Source organism: Mirounga leonina, unplaced genomic scaffold (assembly GCF_011800145.1).
Source record: "Mirounga leonina isolate KUSES-001 unplaced genomic scaffold, KU_Mleo_1.0 Mir_53, whole genome shotgun sequence".
Taxonomy (NCBI): Eukaryota; Metazoa; Chordata; class Mammalia; order Carnivora; family Phocidae; genus Mirounga; species Mirounga leonina.
Genome location: NW_023270807.1, coordinates 78,267,467 through 78,291,876, shown reverse-complemented (window position 1 = coordinate 78,291,876; position 24,410 = coordinate 78,267,467). Strand labels below are relative to the sequence as shown.

The 24,410-nt window shown below is 41.7% G+C and overlaps 1 protein-coding gene across 3 annotated transcripts in view; it reads right to left on the bottom strand.

Annotated features, from left to right (window-relative positions):
* RNF217 (ring finger protein 217) overlaps positions 1–23,844 on the bottom strand; it is a 144,927-nt gene extending 121,083 nt beyond the window's left edge. Inside the window, exon 1 of one of the 3 annotated variants that reach the window (XM_034990497.1) lies at positions 22,425–23,844. In XM_034990497.1, the coding sequence (XP_034846388.1) occupies positions 22,425–23,294 (870 nt within the window). In that variant the 5' untranslated portion in view covers positions 23,295–23,844. The remainder of the gene's footprint in view (positions 1–22,424) is intronic. The other 2 variants (XM_034990496.1, XM_034990495.1) reach the window with 2 other exon arrangements.
* Between the last annotated feature and the right edge of the window lie 566 nt (positions 23,845–24,410).

Here is a 24,410-nt window from a genome sequence, read left to right as displayed (position 1 = left end):
ATTCCCCTGGGAAGCCACCTGGCCCTGGGCTCTTGTTTGTTGGGAGATTTTTGATGACTGCTTCAATTTCCTTAGTGGTTATAGGTCTGTTCAGGTTTTCTATTTCTTCCTGGTTCAGTTTTGGTAGTTGATACATCTCTAGGAATGCATCCGTTTCTTCCAGGTTATCTAATTTGCTGGCATAGAGTTGCTCATAATATGTTCTTAGAATTGTTTGTATTTCTTTGGTGTTGGTTGTGATCTCTCCTCTTTCATTCATGATTTTATTTATTTGGGTCCTTTCTCTTTTCTTTTTGATAAGTCTGGCCAGGGGCTTATCAATCTCATTAATTCTTTCAAAGAACCAGCTCCTAGTTTCATTGATCTGTTCTATTGTTCTTTTGGTTTCTATTTCTTTGATTTCTGCTCTGATCTTTATTATTTCTCTTCTCCTGCTGGGTTTAGGCTTTATTTCCTGTTCTTTCTCCAGCTCCTTTAGGTGTAGGGTTGGGTTGTGTATTTGAGACCTTTCTTGTTTCTTGAGAAAGGCTTGTATTGCTATATACTTTCCTCTTAGGAGTGCCTTTGCTGCATCCCAAAGATTTTGAATAGTTGTGTTTTCATTTTCATTTGTTTCCATGAATTTTTTTAATTCTTTAATTTCCTGGTTGACCCATTCATTCTTTAGAAGGATGCTCTTTAACCTCCATGTATTTGAGTTCTTTCCGACTTTCCTCTTGTGATTGAGTTCTAGTTTCAAAGCACTGTGGTCCAAAAACATGCAGGGAATGATCCCAATTTTTTGGTACTGGTTGAGACCTGATTTTTGACCTAGGATGTGATCTATTCTGGAGAATGTTCCATGGGCACTAGAAAAGAATGTGTATTCTGTTGCTTTGGGATGGAATGTTCTGAATATATCTGTGAAGTCCATCTGGTTCAGTGTGTCATTTAAAGCCTTTATTTCCTTGTTGGTCTTTTGCTTAGATGATCTGTCCATTTCAGTGAGGGGGGGTGTGAAAGTCCCCTACTATTTTTGTATTGTTGTTGATGTGTTTCTTTGCTTTTGTTATTAATTGGCTTATATAATTGGCTGCTCCCATGTTAGGGGCATAGATATTTACAATTGTTAGATCGTCTTGTTGGATAGACCCTTTAAGTAGGATATAGTGTCCTTCCTCATCTCTTATTATAGTCTTTGGTTTAAAATCTAATTTGTCTGATATAAGGATTGCCACCCCAGCTTTCTTTTGGTGTCCATTAGCATGGTAAATGGTTTTCCACCCCCTCACTTTCAATCTGGAGTTGTCTTTGTGTCTAAAATGAGTCTCTCTCAGACAGCATATCGACGGGTCTTGTTTTTTTTATCCAATCTGATACCCTGTGTCTTTTGATTGGGACATTTAGCCCATTTACATTCAGGGTTACTACTGAAAGATATTAATTTAGTGCCATTGTACTGCCTGTAAGGTGACTGTTACTGTATATTGTCTCTATTCCTTTCTGGTCTATGTTACTTTTAGGCTCTCTCTTTGCTTAGAGGACCCCTTTCAATATTTCTTGTAGTGCTGGTTTTGTGTTTGCAAATTCCTTTAGTTTTTGTTTGTCCTGGAAGGCTTTTTTCTCTCCTTCTATTTTCAATGACAGCCTGGCTGGATATAGTATTCTTGGCTGCATATTTTCTCAGTTAGTGCTCTGAATGTATCATGCCAGTCCTTTCTGGCCTGCCAGGTCTCTGTGGATAGGTCTGCTGCCAATCTAATCTTTCTACCATTGTAGGTTACAGACCTCTTGTCCCGAGCTGCTTTCAGAATTTTCTCTTTGTCTCTGAGACTTGTGAGTTATACTATTAGATGTCGGGGTGTTGACCTATTTTTATTGATTTTGAGGGGGGTTTCCTATGCCTCTTGGATTTTGATGCCTGTTTCCTTCCCCAAATTAGGGAAGTTCTCTGCTATAATTTGCTCCAATATACCTTCTTCCCCTCTCTCTCTTTCTTCTTCTTCTGGGATCTCAATTATTCTAATATTGTTTCATCTTATGGTATCACTTATCTCTCGAATTCTGCCCTCGCGATCCAGTAGTTGTTTATCTCTCTTGTTCTCAGCTTCTTTATTCTCCATCATTTGGTCTTTTATATCACTAATTCTCTCTTCTGCCTCATTTATCCTAGCAGTTAGAGCCTCCATTTTTGATTGCACCTCATTAATAGCCTTTTTGATTTCGACTTGGTTAGATTTTAGTTCTTGTATTTCCATTTCTCTAATATCTTCCATGCTTTTTTCAAGCCTAGCTAGTATCTTTATAATCATCATTCTGAACTCTAGTTCTGACATCTTACTAATGTCCATATTGATTAGGTCCCTGGCAGTCAGTACTGCCTCTTGTTCTTTTTTTTGAGGTGATTTTTTCCATCTTGTCATTTTGTCCAGAGGAGAATACATGAATGAGAGAACAAAATGCTAACAGGGTAACAACAACCCCAGAAAAATATACACTAAACAAATCAGAAGAGACCTGAAACCATGAGAAAAGAAAGGGAAAGAAAGAAAAAAGAAAAAAAAAAAAGAAAAAGAGAAAAAAGATAAAAAAAAATATGATCAAATATGGTCAGGCTGGTGCACAGATCAGTGCCACACACTAGATTTGGGGCATATTTTGGTTTGTTAGAAGAATGTGCCTCCCAAAATTTTATAGAAAGAAAAACTTACATATGTATAAAAATAAGGGTAAATATGATGAAGGGATGGAATATGACTGTAAAGATGAAAATTATAAAAGATTTTATAAAAGGAATTGATAAGATAGGAAGTTGATGGAAAAAAGAAAGAAGAGGAATTAAAAAAAAAAGATGGGAGAGGGCACCTGGGTGGCTCAGTTGGTTCAGCGACTGCCTTCGGCTCAGGTCATGATCCTGGAGTCCCTGGATTGAGTCCCGCATCGGGCTCCCTGCTCGGCAGGGAGTCTGCCTCTCCCTCTGACCCTCCCAACCCTCCCCCCTCTCATGTGCTCTCTCTCTCAGTCTCTCTCTCTCAAATAAATAAATAAAATCTTTAAAAAAAAAAATGGGAGAGAATGTGATCAGGCAGGACACTAGAAGAAAGCCATACTCTAGAGATTTAGGGTATATTTTGGTCTCTTAGAAGAAACTGTATCCCAAAATTTTAAAGAGAGAACAATTTATATATATATATATACCAAAAATAAGGTTAACTACTATGAAGGGATAGAATATGACTCTAAAAATGAAAAATAAAAAAGATTTTTTAAAAAAGGGATTGATAAGATGTTGGTTGAAAAAGGGAAAAAGAAAAATTAAAAAAAAAAAAGAAAATTAAAAAATTAACTTTGAAAGTCTAAAGAATCAGGGGAAAAAAGCCATGAATTCTATGTGCTGTATTCCCCTAGTGCTGGCGTTCTTCCGTTCTCGCCGATCGGTAAACTTGGTCTTGGCTGGCTGTTCTTGCTGATCTTCTGGGGGAGGGGCCTGTCGCAGTGATTCTCAAATGTCTTTGCCAGAGGTGGAATTGCCCCGCCCTTGCCGGGTCTGGGCTAAATAATCTGCTTGGGTTTGCTCTCGGGAGCTTTTGTTCCCTGCAAGCTTTCCGTACAGCTTTGGAGGACGAGAGTGAAAATAGCAGCCTCCCAATCTCTGCTCCAGAGGAGCTGAGAACTCGGGGTCCCGCTCCTCAGTGAGTCCCCAGAGAAAAAGCAGTCAATCACTCCCATCTCCCTGGTCTCCGGCCGCACTCTGTGCTCACCCGGCCTGTGACTGAGGGTTTCTATCTCTGGCATCCGACCCCGTTTGGAGTCTCCAAACCCAGCAGATCTCTGCAGTGCGCTCCCGTGCTGCTCCTCCCAGGGGAGGAAGGGGAGTCTCCCCGGATCTGCCGCTTGTTGGGTCCCTGCTGGAAGAGCAGTGGCCTGACTGTGCCACGGATCACGGTTTATGGCAACCCCGAGCTGAGAGCCCACTCCTCGGCTCTGTCTCTGTAGCCGGCTTCCCCTCTCCGATACCTGGGAGCTCTGCTGCACTCAGGCACCCCTGGTCTTTCTGTGACCCCGAGGGTCCTGAGACCACACTGTCCCAGCGAGGGTTCCATGCCCGCTTAGTCACTGGAGCAACGTCCCTCAGCGGAGCAGACTTCTAAAAGTTCCAATTTTGTGTTCGGTGGCTCTATCACTTGCCGGTAGCCGGCTGACAGAGGCTCCCTCCCCCCACGGTCTATCTTCCCGAATATCACCTCAGATTCACTTATCCGCAGGTCCTACCTTCCAGAAAGTGGTTGCTTTTCTGTTCAGAGTTGCTGCTATTCTTTTCTTCGATCTTCTGTTGAGTTCATAGGTGTTCAGAATGGTTTGATCCCTATCTAGTTGAATTCCCGGGACCAGACGAAATTTAGGTCTCCTACTCCTCTGCCATCTTGCTCCTCCCCCTAAGATAAATTCTCTTGATCGTGATGTAAGAGTGGCTTTTTAAAAATGCATCTGCTGAATTTTATTTGCTAGCATTTTATTTAGGATTTTAAAAATTAGTATTAATGAGGGAAATAGAACTACAATATCCTTTTTCTTGTTTTTGTATTTTGCAATTCTGCCTTTATGAAACTCATACTAGCTTCAGAATATAAACACTTTGTGCAATGTGCAAGCTTTCCGATACACCAACCCATTAAGTGTCTTTTCCAAGAGTTATATGGTTATTACAGGCAAAAACTGAAACTCAGATCTTCTAACTCCAAGCCTCTTTTTACTGTCCAGTAAGTAAGCACTGCAGTTGAAAAAGGTCCACAAGGCACTGGAAGAAACTAATTAATCTTACTGGGAATGAAAGATCACCATTACACACCTCCCCCCCTTACAAAAGTGAAGGTTATCATGGAAGACAGACTAGAATGACCAGTATGAGTATTAATATTTCTTACTGGTCATCTCTGTTCAGGTAAATGTGTGACTGGAAAGAGGGTAGCTTGGATACATTGATGTCTACCTCAAATTAGATGACCTCTAAGGTTCTTTCCAGCACTGAGAGTGCAGGACTTAAATCCAGTAAACCACTACTCACTCTCTAAATTTACATTTGTCCTGGCCATATTTCAGCTGCTACCTCAGTCTTCTAATTTTTGTGCCTTCCTCTCCATACTAAATAGACATGACTGTTCAGAGCTCTAGCCTAATGCCTTGAGTATCATGAAAAGCAAATAACCATCATAATTGGACAGACTCTAGCTCCTGAGACATAAAAACCTTTCAAAGTTAGTGGCTTTAAACCTTTTTTGGGGTAATGGCATGAAAACTCAACAAATGTTATGGAGCTACTCACAACAGAAAGGATTTTGCATAAGATTTAGGGCATTTATAACCATTCTGAAGACAATCTATGAACTGGTAAGATTACCAAGTCAAGAACTCCTACTTGGGACGAACAAGGAGGCTGAAGCAGTGAACAGGAAATACACAGAAAGCATTTTTTTCCCTTTGAAACAAAATACTCTAAAAAGTGGACTTCTGTGATAGTTACATCTACTTCTTCCCTTTTGTCACTGACAGCAACCTGCTAGCCAAGGAAAGATGAATGACTTCCCTTCACAGTTCTTCAGTCTCACTCAAAGATAACATCCGAATAATGCAAACCCATTTCCATTCTTCTTATCAGAAACCTAGTAAATTACTTTCACATACCATAATGGCATCAACTTGGGACATTTTTTTTCTGTATAAATATATCAATGATGTAGCCAGTGTAACTTGGGAAACAAGGGTTTGCATATCATATAGAAAATTTTTAAAAGTTTTAGAGTGTAGGTACATAAGTAAAACAATTGTTTGTTTTCAGGTAGGACCTACCACAGCATCATATGTAAATATATTACTAACGATAGTCTGTAAGATGGTAATGGCTATAAATTATTACATAAAGGTGTTATTTATACAAAATGCAATGCAGGAATACTTTTTTGGTTGGTTGAGGATGTGGTTTAGACTATGGGATTTTTCCATAAAATGGGTATCAACCACATTTTTGCTATAGAAAATACTAAAGTGTCTATAAAGTGAAATAAACATTGAAAAATATTTTGTATTACTTTATGAACTAGCTTCTATTTTTCAATAAAATAAGTACTTCTGAGGAAAAAAAATGTTAAAGTGTTGAGATCCCAAAATCAAATCCCATTCCTACTTATAGAAGAAAAATAGTGAATTCACTTTGAAGTGATTTGATTCTTGAAGATTAATACGGGGGGGACAGTTAATAATAATAATATTTCAATTTTATTGAGTTGTTATAATGCTTTATTTCAATAAATAAGGCATTATAAACTTACTGAATATTCTAAACATAAAACATAAAGTCTAATTTTTAAATTACTTTACCTTTTCTCAAATTGTTTTATAAACATTGAAGTACTCTGACACACTACCAAGTATGACTATTCACCCTATCTAATTTGAAAATATTTTAAATTTAGTAAAGACTACTATTCCATAAATTACTTTTATCAAGTGCTAAGAGTTAATGGAGAGATGACTGAAAAACCTGCCATGATACAAATGTAAAGGGTGTATATTCTTCTAACATCTAGGCAACCTGTACATGAAAGAAATCAAATCTATTTTAAAGATAAATACTTAAGCTTTTCTCATAATCTTTTAAATAAAATCACATCAATATTTTATGACTTCAACTGAAATATTTCTGGTTTTACGGTCAATAACAGTGTCATTAGAGGAAACACTTCAGGATGCTCTGAAATAAACAAATGAAAGTATAGGCCCAGGAGGAACTCAGTTACTCAGCGTAAAATCAACAAAGCCAATCTTTGTTTAAGTAGTTGCTTTCTCAGTGTACTCTTACTGAAAACAAGGAAAAGGGCAGATACAATCAAAATAAAACAGCCATTGCCTGGGTGAGCCCCAAACCCGGGCCTTTCCCATTAAAGGTAGAGGAAGTGGGACTGACACCGCAAGAGAACACTGTTACGAAAACAAGAATTAGAAGAGATGAGCATGTGTAACAAGATAGGAATTGACTGAGGAAGCACATGCAGTTATTCAAATCAACTTTTGAAAATTAAGGACAAGAACTAAGTAGAATGACCAGAGAGTTCTAATAACTTCCTCTTAGAATTGAAGGTTGACCAGTAAGATCTCTATGATCTGTGGGAAAGTGGGGTATAAGTTCCTGTTTGTTTTACATAATGATGAAAGCAAACAAATTGAGCAAAGATTAAAAAGAACAAAGTGTAAAAAGTTAACAGAGGACAACTCAATTTCCTTGATAAATTGATTCTAATAATCAGTAAAATAACAACTATAGACACCTATTCAAGAGATATTTTCATATTTTTTGATCGGTGAGTTTTTACATGGTGTTCTTGGAACCAAACATTTAAGACCAACCAAACAAACAAACAAACAAATCCATCCCAGACAGGTAAATTGTGAAAAGGAATCAAGTTGAACACAGGTTAATCCAATGCTGCTTAAAGATAAAGACTGTAGCTGATGCATGGGGTTGTACAACTTGGGGCTTCTGATTAGTAAGCCTGTAAGGACAGGCATGACATTCTGTTGTGCTAAAGGCAATGCACTCCCAAACCCTGTAAAGGCAAACCCTGAGAAGTGATAGAATAGGAGACAGAACCATCTCCAGTGTTGGCACACTTGTTCAAACCACTGTCATCTCTGCTCTGGATGACTACAATTGCCTCCAACCCACCTCCCTGCTGCTCTTCTTGCCACCCCACCCCTCAAACATAATTCATTCTCCACACAGAAGCCAGAATGTTTTTAAAGCATTCATTGTCATTTTACACTTCTACCAAATGGTCCAGTGACTTCCCATCACACTTGGAATAACACACCAATTCCATAGCCGGGCAACACAACTCTACATGATTTGCCTACATCTACCTCTGTGAACCATTTCTAAGCAGGCTCCCTTGGCTCTCTGTTCTTGAAACAGAAGGACACTGGGACCCTCTCTGCCTATGGTGCTCAGCTCTGTGCTAAGGTCTTTGTTCTGCTGACTCTTGCTCACCATTCAGCTCTCATCTCTCCACCATATATAATTGCCATACTATCCATCTGAACTTCTCTCTCTAGTCATGGTGGCTTGCACCCCCTCTCCATTTCCACAGGTGTGTTTCTGAGTGTATAGGCGTGCTTGCTCACTCCACCAAGTGGAGAGATGCCCTACCTCTAACCTCCTTCTCCTCTCCCTATGCATCAAAAACTGTTTTTTAAACAATAGCCAAGGGGCACCTGGGTGGCTCAGTCGTTAAGCGTCTGCCTTCGGCTCAGGTCATGATCCCAGGGTCCTGGGATCAAGCCCCGCATCGGGCTCCGTGCTTGGCGGGAGGCCTGCTTCTCCCTCTCCTGCTCCCCCTGCTTGTGTTCCCTCTCTCGCTGTGTTTCTCTCTGTCAAATAAATAAATAAAAATCTTTAAAAAAAAAAAAAACAATAGCCAAGTTCAAACTTTTTCTATTCCTATAAACACAGCTTTCTCTTCCTAGAACCACTTAAGTCAACAATCAGCATCACATGATTTAGTCGTAAACATTCCTTAATCTTTGCCTGGAGAGCTTATTTTTCACCTACTGAATTTCTAAACTTGCCACAAGGACAGATCACAGACTACTTATGGGGATACATTGTCACTTCTCATAGTGATTAGCAGAGTGCTAAGCAAATATTCTGTGTCTGTAAATATTTTTAATAGAATAAGAGTACTCTAGCTCCCTCCTCCGCTTTGATTCCTTTAAACCCAACTGAATACTAGAGAACCAATCTTTATAGCTTGACCACAGTGAAAGAAAGTCTTGGCCAGTGGAAAAGATTTCTCAATGTAAACATCTCTGTAACTCACTGATCTATTGGAACATGCATTTTAATTTGTTTTTCCATAAGTGGTGATGAGATAAATAGTAATTCTTCCATCTTGTTTCAGCCAGTCTTATGTTCAGAAGCAGTCAATTTATGATATGACTGTGCAGAGCTAAGGTAGTTTATGGCCACACATCAGCACGTCATTAACCAGCCTGTGAGGAGACTGCCGGCTTGGTCTTGGCCTCATGAGCACCCTGAGCAAACAAATAGGGCTCTGTCCATCCATCTAGATTATAACAAGCCAAAAGGACATTTGAACAAAATAATCCAAAAGTTCCAATGAATTTTTTTAGCATCTTCATTTTATTTTTTTAGTTAATGATATAAAACATCTTAATAAAAATATTAATAATTGTGAAAGGAATATGTTAGAACTAACTTCCTTATTTTTAAAGATCTTCATTTAGCACTGGGTGATACTGGTGCTCTAAGGTTCAATTTATTTTGATACACTGTCTAATGACTGCCAGAACTGAAAAAACACCTCCACATGGATATAGAGATGCAAAAAAATGCAGTTGCTTTACTTACTAAATCATTATACTTATTTTTGTGTCTCATCTACCAATTATACAAAGAATGGTGCTGAAATTCACATAATAGATTTATATCTTCCCTAATATCAATTAACTATTCTTACAACTAATCAGAAAATGATAAATTTTTAAACAAATGGGTTAAAAACTCTGAAACAATTCATTTGGATGAATTTTAAGTGGGATAGAAAATTGTTTCCTAGTTTTTAAAGTTTGTGGATATGCTTTTTAAAGAAAAAAACATACCTGAACAAACAGTATTTTTTCAAAAATCCTGAAATCTAAAAAAAAAAAGTAATGGGATAAATTACTATTCTTTCAAGTGTTCTCTTTCCCAACATTCCTTCTGAGCTCTCCCTTCATCTTTTTTTTTTTTTTTTTTTTTTTAGATTTTATTTATTTCTTTGAGAGAGAGAGAGCAGGAGCGGGGAGGAGAGGGAAAAGCAGGCTCCCCTCTGAGCAGAGACCCCGATGTGGGGCTCTATCCCAGGACCCTGGGATCATGACCTGAGCCAAAGGCAGACACTTAACCAACTGAGCCACCCAGGCGCCCCAAAGCTCTCCCTTCATCTTAAGGGTGAAGCCTCAATGACTCATAAGGTAGCATTAAAAACTAGCAACTGGGGGCGCCTGGGTGGCTCAGTTGGTTAAGCGACTGCCTTCGGCTCAGGTCATGATCCTGGAGTCCCGGGATCGAGTCCCGCATCGGGCTCCCTGCTCAGCAGGGGGTCGGCTTCTCCCTCTGCCCTCTTCCCTCTCATGCTCTCTGTCTCTCATTCTCTCTCTCTCAAATAAATAAAATCTTTAAAAAAAAAAAAACAAAACTAGCAACTGAAAAGGTAAACCCAAGGGATATCTATTTTGGTTGATTCAAACTACACCTGAAACACATGAATTTACCTGTAAATGACTACACTTAGATTTTTACAAATCAAGATCAGCAAATAATCCTCTTATGATACATCAATAAACAATCTTGAGACCTTCACACAAACACATGCAATTTTAGCATAAAGCACCAACACACTGGATACAGAATATTTTTCTTTATTTTTAGAAGCCTATTCTTTTCAAAGTGTATCTTTCACAACAAGGAGGAGGAAAAAAGATACCATAAGAAAATAAAAAAAAACACTGAAGTTAAGGGTAAAACTAGTTTAAAGCAGGATTAAATGAGAACTCTTGGGATTGCACCTGTCATTTCCCACCATGGACCTCTCTGGCTGGAGAATTTTAAAAAACAAAACAAAACAAAACATACTCTGTACAGAACTATGTGAAGAAATTCACTTTCCTCACCAAGGTCAGATGTTTACATAAAAGAGGTACACTAAGAGCGGGCCGTATAAAAATCACTTCTGATTTGATCCTACAGCTCTACTTAGACATAAACTAATTAACCAAACAGGGAATATCAGAAAAAAAAAATGGTGTCATCAAAGGAAACAAAATGCTGGTAAAATATTATGAGCAATTGCTTTATTTTACCTGCTGTTTAAAATTTTTAAGTAACCAGAGGAAAAGGCTGCAGTGATTTAACTTGCCACATACAACTCAGAGCTAAAGAGCTTCAGGAACACGGAGTATGGCCAATAATCATGTGAGGAAATAAGGCAAGAATCAACACCACAAAAAGGGAAGTAATTTGCTAGGTAGCCTATAATTAGCCTCTGAATCTTACAGTAGAGAATATTATTGAGGCAAATAGCTTAGGAAGATTTAAAAAGGGATTAGTCGTTCACATGAATGAATAAGCCCAGAATTTAGTTACCTGAGCCAGAGGGGAAAAAAAGGCACATCATAAAAGCTATCTAACCCTTCTGTTTCAGGGTATGCAGATCCTCAATCCAGAAGAGATTTCTGAGAAAAATATTTATGCTACTGGAAATTTGGAAATTATTAACCAAATGATAAAATTACCCAAGCTAGAATATCACAAACAACAAATACCCAACGGCGGGCCAATTTAGCAAAGATTAACTAGGGGGGCACCTGGGTGGCTCAGTCGGTTAAGCGTCTGCCTTCAGCTCAGGTCATTATCCCAGAGTCCTGGGATCGAGTCCCACGTCTGCTCAGCGGGGAGCCTGCTTCTCCCTCACCCTCTGCCACGCCCCCTCCTTGTCTCGCTCTCTGTCAATAAATAAATAAGATCTTAAAAAAAAGAGATTAACTAGGCTGGTCAATTCTAAGGTGTCATTAGAAATAATATTATTTCTGTATAGGAAGTGCCTGATCTACAAAAAAATATGTTACATCAACTGTTTTTACTCAGAAAGATACTTAACTTTTTCAAATAATAATTAAACCATTACTGAAGCTAAAATTTTCATATAATGGAAAGGAAATTATATAGAATAATTTTAACTGGGTTTTATAATCAGAATAACTAGAAGCTGATCCTGATTGGGAGATATTTCCATTACAATGGAATTACCTAAAATATTTCATTTTAAAAGAGAAAGGCTTCTACAACAAAAGTTTTGCTTAAAACTAAATAAAGCTCTACTATTAAATTATTCAAGAATAAAGCATGAAAACACAACACCAAAACATATTAATCAAAATAATGATGTGAGTTGGAAATATTTGATAAAATGATCCATTAAGACATTAAATTTAAAAAAAAAGACAAATTAAACTTCAGCTTAAAAGATTTACTACCTAAATTGACAACATTTTTTATTTTTGTCTGAAGCAGTATGATGGTTTAAAACTGTGGCCTAAATTCCTTCACACTTGCACAAAAAAAGCTGGGGTCTAAGTTCTTTCCTCTTGAATCTGGGCAGGCCTGTGACTGCTTTGCCAAGAGACACTGAATGACTTCCAGAGTTAGTGCAGAAAAGATCATGCAGCTCCCACCTGGCTGCCGCCTTGAGACTCTGGCTCCTGGGGATGCCAGCCCCCATGTCAGAAGCCTGCTGCCCTAAGACTAGCACTCCAGCAAGGCCACGTGCAGGCACTCCTGTTGATAGCCCCAGCTGAGCTCCCTGACAGCCACGTGAGTGAGCGGACATCTGCCTACAGCCTCATGAGAAACCCCGAGTGTGAACTGACCAGCTGAGCCCTTCCCAAATTTCTGACTGATACGTCATGATTAAAATAAAATGGTTGTTTTCAGTCCCTAGGTTCTGGAGGAATTTGTTAAGCAGGGGACACAGTAACCAGAATAGGTCCTATAATTAAAGAAGTACCTCTGTGATAGATGGGTTGTCGGGATAGACTCAGGCCACAGCATTCCACTGCACTCAATGTTTAAACATACGGTGGAATAAGGTACCAAAAATTCAGGTTCAAATATTTACCTTATTTTTCCACCAACATACACCTATTATAATTTACTTTCAATCATTCACTCAGCCTTTTAACAAATATTTATTGAGAACCTACTCTATCCTGGGCTCTGTGCTAAGTGCTAGTTGTAAACACAGCTTAAAGAATAGGGGTGTTGGGGGCAGAAAATTAACCAAACATCAAATCATCACTTAGACATACAATTACAAAAGGGGATAAAAATACAATGGCAGCAGAGGGAAAAGGACTCTAAAAGCATTAACGGCAGACTGAGTCTGGAGACTTAAGGAAGGCCGAGCTCTGAAGGACAAGGAGAGATTCACTCACCGAGGCAAGGAGAGAGGAGAGCTGGAAGGGAGAAGGCACTGATGAGCAGAGCAGAGGCCAAACGGCAGCAGCGTTATGAACTGAGATCTTTACAGAGAGCAATGGGAAGGAAGGGCTTCCAGGTTTTTAAGCAAGATAATGAAATATCGAGATTTTCATTTTAAAATATCGTTTTAGCTATCTATCACAGTATTTCATATATTGACAACACCAGCCTCCAGTGTATTAATTATTTATGGAGTAACTAAATAAGTCCACTCCACAGATATTCATTTCATGCCTCCAACATGCCAAGAACTAAGAAACTAATCAGGAAAAAAGACTGTCTCTACATACATCAAGCTTTACAGTCTAAAGGAACATAGAGCAGGAAATGGGCAATTTATATACAGTGAAATAAGAATCTTACTATAAGTACAGAGGGTTGTCAAATATTGAAAGGATGCTTAATCCAGATATAAGGAGTCCAGAAGAATTCCCAAAGGAGATGTCTAAGCTGAGACTAGAAGAATCAGTAAGTGTGAAAGGTAAGCAGAATTAGGGGAATAAGGAAAAAATCAGATCCCCCTGAGACAGAATCTCATGTCACTAAAGGTAAAGGCTCATAATTAAGAGAGTCACAGAGTGTTCAAGGAACAGAAAGAAGTTTTACATGGGTGTACACTTAGAGGGGAGTGGTAAACGAGAGTTTGATCACTCAGGCACATGTAAACTCTCTTTAGATTCTATTCTAAAAGCAAGAGGCAGACACTGAAAGGCTAACAAGGGGAGTGCCAAGACCTGTAGAGCATCTTATAAAGAACCCTCTGGCTATATAGTGTGGAGAACAGATGGGAAACAGTCAAGATTGAACACTGGGACCAAGTGAGAAGCTGCTGTTGGAATCCAGGATAGAAGCGGTGGAGGCCTCAGCAGGGAAATGTCAGGAGAAATGGAGAAAAGTAGGAAAAAGGATAAAATTATTTTCAGGAGGTAAAATTGAGAGGACTTGATGATTAATTAGGTGTGAGAGGTGAGGGAGAGGAAGAACTCAATGATGACTCCCAAGTTTCTGACCTGGGTACAACCGATGGAAAAGGGGAACCCCAAAGGAGGAGCAGGGCTTTAGGGGTGCCGGAAGGAAGATGAGAAAAGGGAGAGGTAGTTTTGAGTTTAAGGTGGCTGTGGCTGGGACATGCAAGTGGAAATGGGCAGGAGAGAGATGGCTATATGGTGCTGAAGGTGAGAAGAGCAATTCAGGCTAGAGAAAAAGATCTGGAAGTCAAGAGCACATAGGTGTTACTTGAAAGAGTGGCTGAGTTCGTCCCACTAAGAGCAGATCGTGTGAACAGAGAGGGAGTTAGGCTAGGACCAGGCAGACACCAATGTTAAAAGATGGTAATACAAGAGAAAGCTCAAATGGAAACAAAAGGAATGGCCAGAGAGTTAAGAAGAAAACAGGTGAGTATGTTGCCATTAAAACTTGACAGTAAGTCAAATTATAGCTTTTTTTAACTCAATTTCTCTTGATTTTCTTACATGAAGATGAGGCTGGGTTTGGTAGAAATCTCTCTCTGGACCTGGGCAAGAGTCCTCCACTTCCTCAAAACATGTGATTAAGTTTCTACTCCTTCTTGGACTAGAAGCCTTGTGATTTTGTACAATACAGATATAAATTTAAAAGAAAAACGAAACAAATATATTTAGGTTACAGATAAGATAATAAATGTAAACAATGTGAAAAGGCCATGGATTTTAGAGCCAAATGGACCTGATCTGAAATCCCACTTCCGCCATTTCTCAGCTATGTGATTTAAGGCAAGTTATTCAATCTCTCTAACCTTGAGTTTTACTGTGTAGCATTCCACTATCTGCAGCATAGAAATGGAGCTGTTCCTATTTTCTCAAACCCACTCTAATCAGAAAGCCAACCCCACCAGTGCCAATGAAAACAGTACTGTTCACGGTTGCAAATAACCTCCTTGTTGGGGAAATCGGTCAATTTCAACCCTCATCCTGCTGTAATTATCAGAAGTATTTGACAAAGATGACTAGTCCTTCTTTTTAAAACACCATAATGGTTTGCTTCTGGGTAACCACTCTACCTTGGTTCTCTTCTTGCCTACCTGGCCCACTCCCTTTTAGACTCTTTCCTGGTTCCTTCACGTGTCTGGGGTTCCATATTAGTCTATGCCCAGACTCAGCCCTCCTTCCCTATCTACTATCACTCCCCAGGTGACCTCATCTAGGCTCATGGCTTTAAATATCATACATGCCCCGAGCGTTCCAATGTGTATCTTTTGTTCAGATCTCTCTTCTGAATGCCAGACACCAACTGCCTACTCAACACTCCTTCATGAATGTCTAAACAGCTTTTCAAACTTAGCACGAACTCTTGATTCTCCCTAAATCTAGTCCTCCTACAGTATTCCTCATCGTATTAAATGGCAACCCCATTCTTCTAATTACTTTGGCTCAAAATCTGAGTCATCCTTGGCTCTTTTTCTCTCATCCCACACTCAATGATCAGCAAATTCTGTCAGCTCTATTTTCACGATATATTCAAAATTCAACCAGCTCAAGCCATAGTCACCTCTATCACCTTACTCTGAACTATACCATCTCTCTGGCTTATTGCCATAGTCTTCTGACTTTTTAAATTTCATTCTTGACTCCTATAGTATATTCCCTACAAGAGCCACAGTAAATCTCTTTTAAAGGTTGTTATATCTGGTTAGCTCAAAATCTTCTTATAGTGCCTTATCTCGCTCAAAGGAAACACAAATTCTCTATGGTCCTAAAGCCTTATCTGACCAGCTTTCCCACTTCTGCTGTTTTCCTCTGATCATTCCCCATTTCATTCCCTATGCTTCAGCCACATGGACCCCTTTTCCATTCCTGGACCACCCCCAAGCATGTGCCAGTCTCTGGAACTTTACACTATTTCCTCAAATACCCTCATGGTTTGTTCCCTTACTGCCATCATGAAGATCTCTATTCAAAGGTCACCTTGTAAAATCCTCCCTGACAACTACCCCCCCAATTGTAAATATATGAAGAACAATCTCCTCCCCACTATTTCTTTTCACCCTTCTATTGTCTCTTTCTCCATAGCCCTCATTATCCCCTAATATACTAAGTTAATTATTTTATTCTCTAGCTTCCCCCAGCCTAGTATATAAAGTCCATGAAGCCAGGGACTTTATCTGTTTTAGTTCTCTGAATCCCCAACACCTACAACAATGCCTGGTATATAACAGGTATTTAATATATAAGTGAATTAAAATTAAATAATAAAACGTGTATAAAGTGTTTAAAATATAGATGTTCAATAAATGGTTGTTCTTATTATTTGTGGAAACTTAAAAACTCAAGGGTAATTACCCCAAAATTGATAAGGCAAATAGCACTGATAAAGTGGAAAGAGAATGACATACTTCAGGAATTATTTTCCTGTAGACACTGAATTTTTATTTTAAGACATAATTTGATTTGGGAATGTCATTTAGTTTATCATATGAAACTCTTCTGACAAAGTGAATTTGAACAAAATAAATGAATTTTTAAAATATTATAAATTTATAGATTTGCCATAATGTCATGAATGATCCAAAACAAACCTAGCAAAGTTATATTTTCTTTTAAGGAAAGGTAAAAATATTTTGGAAGGAGCAAGCTATTTAATAATATTCTATTTCCAACAATTAGAGCTCTGAGAAATATGTATATTAAGAAATAAATAATGGATGAATCTATTACTCTGGAATAAATATAATAGGAGGAATTGTAATGTGTTTCCTAAATGGTAAGATGGTGTTCCAGAATTGATTTAATAAAATCCTCCCAGAAAGTATGAAGAAGGGACCCATAGTTGTCTGGCAACATAAAAGCTTATTTATACCACCAGATAAAGCTGAGAAAGAAATACTGCGCATAATTTAGAAGGCTCTAAGATGGCTCCTTGAGGGAATCTAATGCATTTATAGAGTATCTCATGGTTCTTGGCCTACTGGTACCCAAGAGATGTTTGTTATATGCATAAATGGTACACTAATACATGAATACATTAATTATAAGAAATTACCACTCAGGTGTCTGTCAACAGTGCCCATGACGAACTCTTAATAAAAAGCTGGGAGCTTAGGGGAGCTTGGGTGGCTCAGATGGTTAGGCGTCTGCCTTCGGCTTGGGTCATGATCCCAGTGTCCTGGGATCGAGCCCCGTGTCAGGCTCCCTGTTCAGTGGGGAGCCTGCTTCTCCCTCTCCCTCTGCTGTTCCCTCCACTTGTGCTCTCTGGCTCTATCTCTCTGTCAAATAAATAAATAAAATCTTAAAAAAAAAAAAAAAGCTGGGAGCTTAAGTCCAATGCTCTTCTTTTTCTCTCACATCAGGAGTAAGGAAGAGACTTCCAGTATAAAAGCTGAGCTCTAGGGCACCTGGGTGGCTCAGTCGGTTAAGTGTCTGCCTTCGGCTCAGGTCATGATCCCAGGGTCCTGGGATCGAATCCCACATCGGGCTCCCTGCTCTGCAGGGAGCCTGCTTCTCCCTCTCCCACTCCCCCTGCTTGTGTTCCCTCTCTTGCTGTCTCTCTCTCTGTCAAATAAATGAATAAAATCTTAAAAAAATAAAAATAAAAATAAAAGCTGAGCTCTACTTTAGAAAGTAAAAAAAAAATCACCACTCTAAAGGTTTCAACTGCCGCCTTGGGTAAGTAGTACTACACATCCTGTTATTTGCGATCCCTGAGGCAGTGGAGCACAATGCCGGGTTTCTCTTTGCAGCCTCATCTCCAGACAGCTGGAAGAGACCAGAAGGGAAACACTTAGGCGGCACACAGACCAGGTCCTGCTGGCGCAGAGTGCAGCCCTCAACAGGAGATCCCTCTGCAGGAGGTAAATGCCACTAAAATCAGATTTTGAAAGGTAAAAGAAAAAAGAGGTCATTAAAGAGAAATGAAGATGTTATGAGAGACATATTATTAAAGAGACAGAAGTGAGAAGTAAGGGAATGAGTTAGTGAGGTGTGAAAGCAAATGTTATCGCACCCTTCAAATCCACGTGTGAGCACACACACGCAAAGTCTGTGCACAAAAGCCCAAGTGGACAGAGGCCTTAACCCTCACTTTTCGAATACATAGCGTGATTTAACAGATTTCAGTCTCATTATTCTTCACATTTTCAGGACTATCAAAATCACACCTGGCATGACAGGATCTGTAAATTCACACCTGAGTGAAGATGGCGGTGTGCAAACTCCATCTTGAACACGTTAGTTTCTGAAAATATACAGGTTGGTTTAAGATTTAAAGGGAAAAAAGTAGGTTACACTTGTACCCGGAAAGGTCTGCATGACTCAGAGTTTAATAATAGGATACATAAGATGTCACCCTTAGGTCACTGATTCTAGGGTGACTATAGTAGACTGCCATTTTAAGACATCACCATCTAGCAGCTGTTTTGTTCACAGTCTGTAGAAGAAATGTGTTGCTTGTCTCTATTAATACTCATTTGACAGGTGTATACATTCCAACTCACATGCATCTGCCAATTGGAGCCCTTTGAAGCAGGGTGTTGAAAGCCACGACAGCTGTTACCTTTAGACAGTCCTTCGCATGCCCAATTTGCTCCTTTATCTAAAGAGCTAATTATTAATACTTCAAATTGTAACAGATTTTTGTGTCTAAAACCCAAGTCACAAAGGAAAGATATCAATGGAGGATTTCTGAAATAAGCACAATTATCATCCTCTGGGACAAAGAAGGCAACAATCTTTCCTCCTAGGAAGATGTGGTAGAGGCCAAACAGGCTGAGGAGGTCAACATTTACAAGAGCTCAGTGACCTGCAGGAGACTACAGACATCCCGCCAGGACTGTGTGCTTTTGCCAGAGGTCACTGGGAAATACTTCTAAAACGTATGTATTGACGATTTATGTACCTAGGCAATATAAACTAATGTAGCTTCCACTATGTCATGGTGCTCTAGGGCCTCTGAGTCAACACCTATGTAGTGCCAAAGATTATAATTTATCAGTTCACCCCTTCACCATGGCAAGTGAAAAGTGGATGGTACATACTGCACTGTAAAATCATTACGCTAAGGGGGGTTTCCTGCAGCCCCAGTCACGGTGATGACCGGAGGAGAATTATGTTTTCAAAAATAAAGCTATTATTTCTAAAGCACAGTATGTAGGTATTTAAGTCATGGCCTAATCTGCTTTTTCTGTGCTGAAATAATGCCCACATCTACTCATCGGCCTTTGTTACATATTCAGCCCATGGTGGCACTCATGGAAATAAGACATCATCTAAAAATCCGTGTTCTTACCTTCCAAGCTCATACCTTCCTTCAAAGAACTCAGCATCTCCATTTAGAAGAAGGTTAATTTAACCAGGCAATATTCCAACTCACATTTAGTATGAATTTTTAATGTCTGTATAAAATGCTTAATAGAGGCTCTCCTTTATTTTCTTAAATGATGTTAAATAATGCGCTATTTGACACAAATTCAAAAAATGGTGAAAAATGTCACTAATAACTTTTTATTTCAAATACATCATTTTATTTTAAAAGGTCTCAAGAGCCCTGCAAGTTCAGGCTTAACAGATTTTAGTGTATCAAACCTAAGAAAGCTTATAAAATGAGAAAGAAAGCACTCACTGTGCCCCTTTGATCTGGCTCAGAAAGGCAACAAAACAACTCTGTAGTTTGATTTTGTTTTGCTTTAGAACTGGTATGTCACTGCAGATCATGGCCTGCAACTCTATTTCACTGATGAGGAAATTAAGGCATAGAGAGGTTAAGTGGCAAGGAAACACAGACCCTTTGAGTAGAAGGGACCTTATAATTAACATAGACCAGAAATATTACAACCACAGGCCTGCATTATTCATCTAACTGAAAAAAAAATGCCATTTTCGTATAAGCTAAAAGTCTGTCTAAAAAATCTTTAATTCTAAGTTTAATAGCAAACTTAGCAGACCTATTCTTTCTGTCTGCTATAAAACTTTGTCTTTCGTCTTAAATATGAAGAAGCTCAGAGTAGAATTTAGTGCCCCAGCAGAATACCACTTTCTGGCCATGGTTACTAGGGGTAATCTCATCCTGTCACTCAGCTCTTCCTAAATTCCATAACTATTATTTGAGCATCTGTTCTATATCCAACAGCATTCTAGGTGCTAAAGATACAGCAGTGAACAAATCATGTGAAAATTCCTGTCTTCAGGGAAATAAATTTTTTAAGTATAACAGAGTATGTTAACACTATGAAGAAAATAAAAAGCAGAAAAGGAGATGGGAGTGTGGAGTGAGGCTCAACTTTAAAAAGAGTGGTCAGTGAAGGCCATTTGAGTGACATTTGCATAGAGATCTGAAAGAGAGAAGGGGGGAGGAGTGAGCAAGCAAAGGGAATGGTATCTAGGGAGGATATTCCAGGCACAAGGAGCAACAAACCACAAAAGCCCTGAGGTAGAAGTATGCCTGGCCTGCATGACTCATATTTTTCTTGTTCATTATTTTAAATGAAGTATGTTTTTCTTTATTGAAAGTTCTGTCCAATACTTTGGAAGACAATCAGGGACATTCATACAATCCTAATTACTACAGATGAGCTTCAGATTCACTTCAGAGGAGTTTTTAGTGGTTATGTATTACTATTACACTGCATGCACCCTGCCGCCCTTCCACTCCCCACTCCTCTTCTCCATTAGAGATCAAAATATTGACTTCCCAAAACTAACTTATGGAGATTTAAAGCAAAATCTGCTTTGGGGAAAGGGCCTACCTTAAGGAAATCAAACTGCAACGCAGAATACCCCAACCCACAGGACTCCCTCCCTTGAACTTCTAAACCCACAGCCTTTAAGGATTGTGACTGTTTCCATCTCATTATATGCTACCTTGTCCTGTCCTTGTATATACATCTGCTCTCCTAGTGGGAGCAGGGCCCATATTCCTGGGAGCAGGGCCCATATTTTGGGAATGTCTGAATCCCACCACAGGGATCTGCACACGGATGGCACCAATATCTGTCTGCCGATGATGTCATAGAAACCACCACAAAGAGAGCAGACATTCCTCCCGTTTTAAGTATCTGTTTGTGGATAAAGCATGAAAGAGACATCAGTCTCTTACAGGCGTTTGGATAATCTCAACCATCTTGGCCAAGTTACTGTTTGTGTAACATTCCATTCTGTCGAAGTTTCCCTTTGCATTTTTGGTCGGGCACAGCACACACTTTCGGTCTAGACACCAGCATGGATTACCCACCGAACACAGAGGAACCGCACCGGGTGGCATCCCGTTCCGTTCACTTCAGCCAACATCCTTAAACACTATTACGGGAAAGAAACTCGACAGAAAACTATCAAACACCAGCCACGGCCCGTACAGTCTGGCAAAACAGACACATAAGGAACAAGTTCCGTGCATGCAAGACACGCAGAAGTATTTTGAAAGTATATAAGCAGTGGCCCAGAGGGTGAGGTAAGACTTCACAAAAAAAAAGCTGGTACCTGAACAGCCAGGGTTTTGAAAGATGAGTAGGCCTAGGACAGTCAAACACAGGATCAAAGGGCATTCCAGATTGTGCACAACACTGACAGAAACATAACAGACTGCAAACTGCTGGAGGAACTCATTCCCCATCAGTGAAGGAAAGCTGGTCTGTTGCACTCTGAAGCTTTCCAAGAAAAAAAACAAGCTTTCAAATAAGGAGCTGAGGAGGAAAGTTTTACCACTGCTTGTTTTGTTAAACCTCTTAGCCTTGCTTTGCTTTGTTTTGCTCTGTTTTGTTCCCTCTTAAAGAAATAAAGTACTGTGCTGGCATAAAACTTCAGTGAGGAAAAGCACTTCAACTTTAGAAAACGTCTAAGTGGGCAAGGGCCAAGGAATGAATAAGTGAATGAATGAATAAGTGAATGAATGAAAACATAAATAAAACTTTTCTAGAATATGTAAATGGAGCAAAATTAAAAATTCAGTCATCATGGACCTGAAATATTCATTCCAACCCTTCACCAACTCAATAGGTACTTATGGTATTTGGTGCCCACTATTTGTTAATTTCCGGAAGACCAGGCCCACGAGGCCCTCTCATTGCCCTCCTTTTTGAGCGAGCTCTTGCTTGCAATTTAGTAAAAGAAAGAAGCAGAGGATAATTCATTGTAGCAGGTTCCCTCCACTAAAGCCTGAAGCTCATGCAGAGTTAAATTCCAGTTAAGGTAGCCAGTGAGGTCAACACACTTAAATAATATTACAATGACAAACAACTGTGAGATGTGAGAAACTTGTCTGACAGCGGTCCTTGATAAGGGTGTCTCATCACCTCTTCCCGTGAGCCGGGAGCGGGCGAGCTGGACTGCCTGGCCAGGGGTTTGAAATGCTGAATGCGGAACAGAAGAGGGGACAGAAGGGGGAAAGTTACCTGGGAGCTCAGGTAGACTTTGAGGCACTCCTCGCACACGGCCTTCTTGCAGCAGGGCAAGGGCTTGATGGGCTTGTCTTCCAGGCACACCCGGCACATCAGCACCATGAGGGGCACGTAGGGATCCCCCACCCCACCCAGGTCAGAGTAGGGTGGAGCTCCCAACAGGCTGGGCACGGAGAACGGCTCGGGCGCCAGGTAGAACTCCAGCTCGATGCTGCCGCCGTCGGGGGACAGGGGGTCTGTTGGGAGGGACAGCCGGGGGCTGGGGAAGGAGGAGGGGGTGCTGGGAGCGTTCGTCACCGGCGGAGCCCGAGGTGAAGACGCGGGCGGCGAGAGCTGCTCCGCGGTGGGGGCTTCGGGCAGGTCATTCTCCACGCAGAACACCGAGCAAAAAACTTGTCTCTTGGCGGGGACTGGGCGCCGCTGCCCCAGCACGTCCAGGACCAGTTCGTCCGCCGCCCCGACGCGGGTCCTGGGCTCCGGCTCCTCGCCTGGGGGCGCGTCCTGCTGTTCATCCCCTCCCTCGTTTCGGTCCCCAGCTTCCTCCTCCTCTTCCAGCTGCTGTTGCAAAGTCTGGGGGTTGAGGGGCCCGGTGAGTGCCAGTCCCGCGGGCTGCCCGGGCGCTCGGCTCCTCCTCCCGTCCGGGCCCCACCGGCTCCTCTCGGGCTCCGGGGCGCTCGTGTCCGCGCAGCCCGAGTCGCTTCCGCAGCCACCGCCGCTCGGCTCCGCGGAGGCGGCGCGCGGCCCGGGCTCCCCGGCGCTGTCCCCGCGCGGCCTCAGGGGCTCGGGGTGGCCCGCGGCGCCGCCAGCGGGGGCCCGCGCCTCCTGGGGCCCGCCGCCGCTCACCGTGCTCTGCTCCTCGCCCATCGCCACCCGCGGCCCGCGCCGCCGCTGCCCATCCAGCCGCCGGGACCCCCACCCGGCGCCGGCGGGCAGCGGGGGCAGCGGCTCGGCTCGACTCGCGGCTCCGCTTCTGCTTCCGGGTCCCGCCTCCGGGGCTGGGACTCCCCGAGCTCCCTCCGGGGAGCCCGTGCTCCCGGGCCGCGGCAGGCGGGGAGCCCGGCCCGGTCCGCTGCTCCTCCTCCTCGTCCTCCGGCGCGGCCGGGGACCGCCTCGGGGGTGCCGAGGGCCGCTCGCTCCGGGCGCGGGCGCGCCCGCCCCTCATGCAGGTCGGGGCGGTGCCGGGGCCCCCGCGAGCCCTCGGGCGGGGCAGAGGGTCCGGGGAGGGGAGGCGGCCGTCAGTCCCGCGCCATCGCCGGTCCCGGCTGCGGGCCGCGCGGGACGGGCGGCCGGAGGGCGCTGGTCCAAGGGTGCAGGGGCCTGTGGCGCCGCGGCGGCGCGCACCGGGAGGTGCAGCCGGAGTGCGAGCGAGCCACTGCGGCCCCTGGGGGAGAGGCCGGAGCGGGCGACCTCCCTCTGCTCCCGCTTCACCTAGAGCCCTCCTCGCCTGCCCCTCACCCCACCCTCTTGGCGCACACCTCCCCACACGTACACACGCGCGCAGGCACCCGCGCACTCACTCACACGCACACCCGAGTGGGTGTGACCTAAGAGCCGAGATGCGCTCTCGCGCCCAGAGTTCACACTCGGCCTCAGCAAAACCCTTGAGAGCAGGCAGGCTGCCCTTCAGGCTACGCACGAAGTAAACTTCCTACAAAATCACTGTATACTCAGAGCAGAAACCAGAAAACACTGGCCACTTAGGATTTTGGTTTCTCTTGGATCCATCGAATTTTAAATCCTCCAAAGAGGGAGTTAAGGGAAATAACTCCAGGAATTATTCGTTAAAAATGCTGGATATACTAACTGTTTTCTGCCTATTGGGGTAGGAAGGATCTTTGGAACCCACAGATAAGCGAAAGTACTTTTAACCTACTCCTCCAACTGGAATCCTTTTGAGAGCTGACAAATAACTAATTTAAGATTTATCCCTTTTTCCTCCTCTTCGTATTTCTCTTAGGAACTTTTTTTTTAACCCTTTAA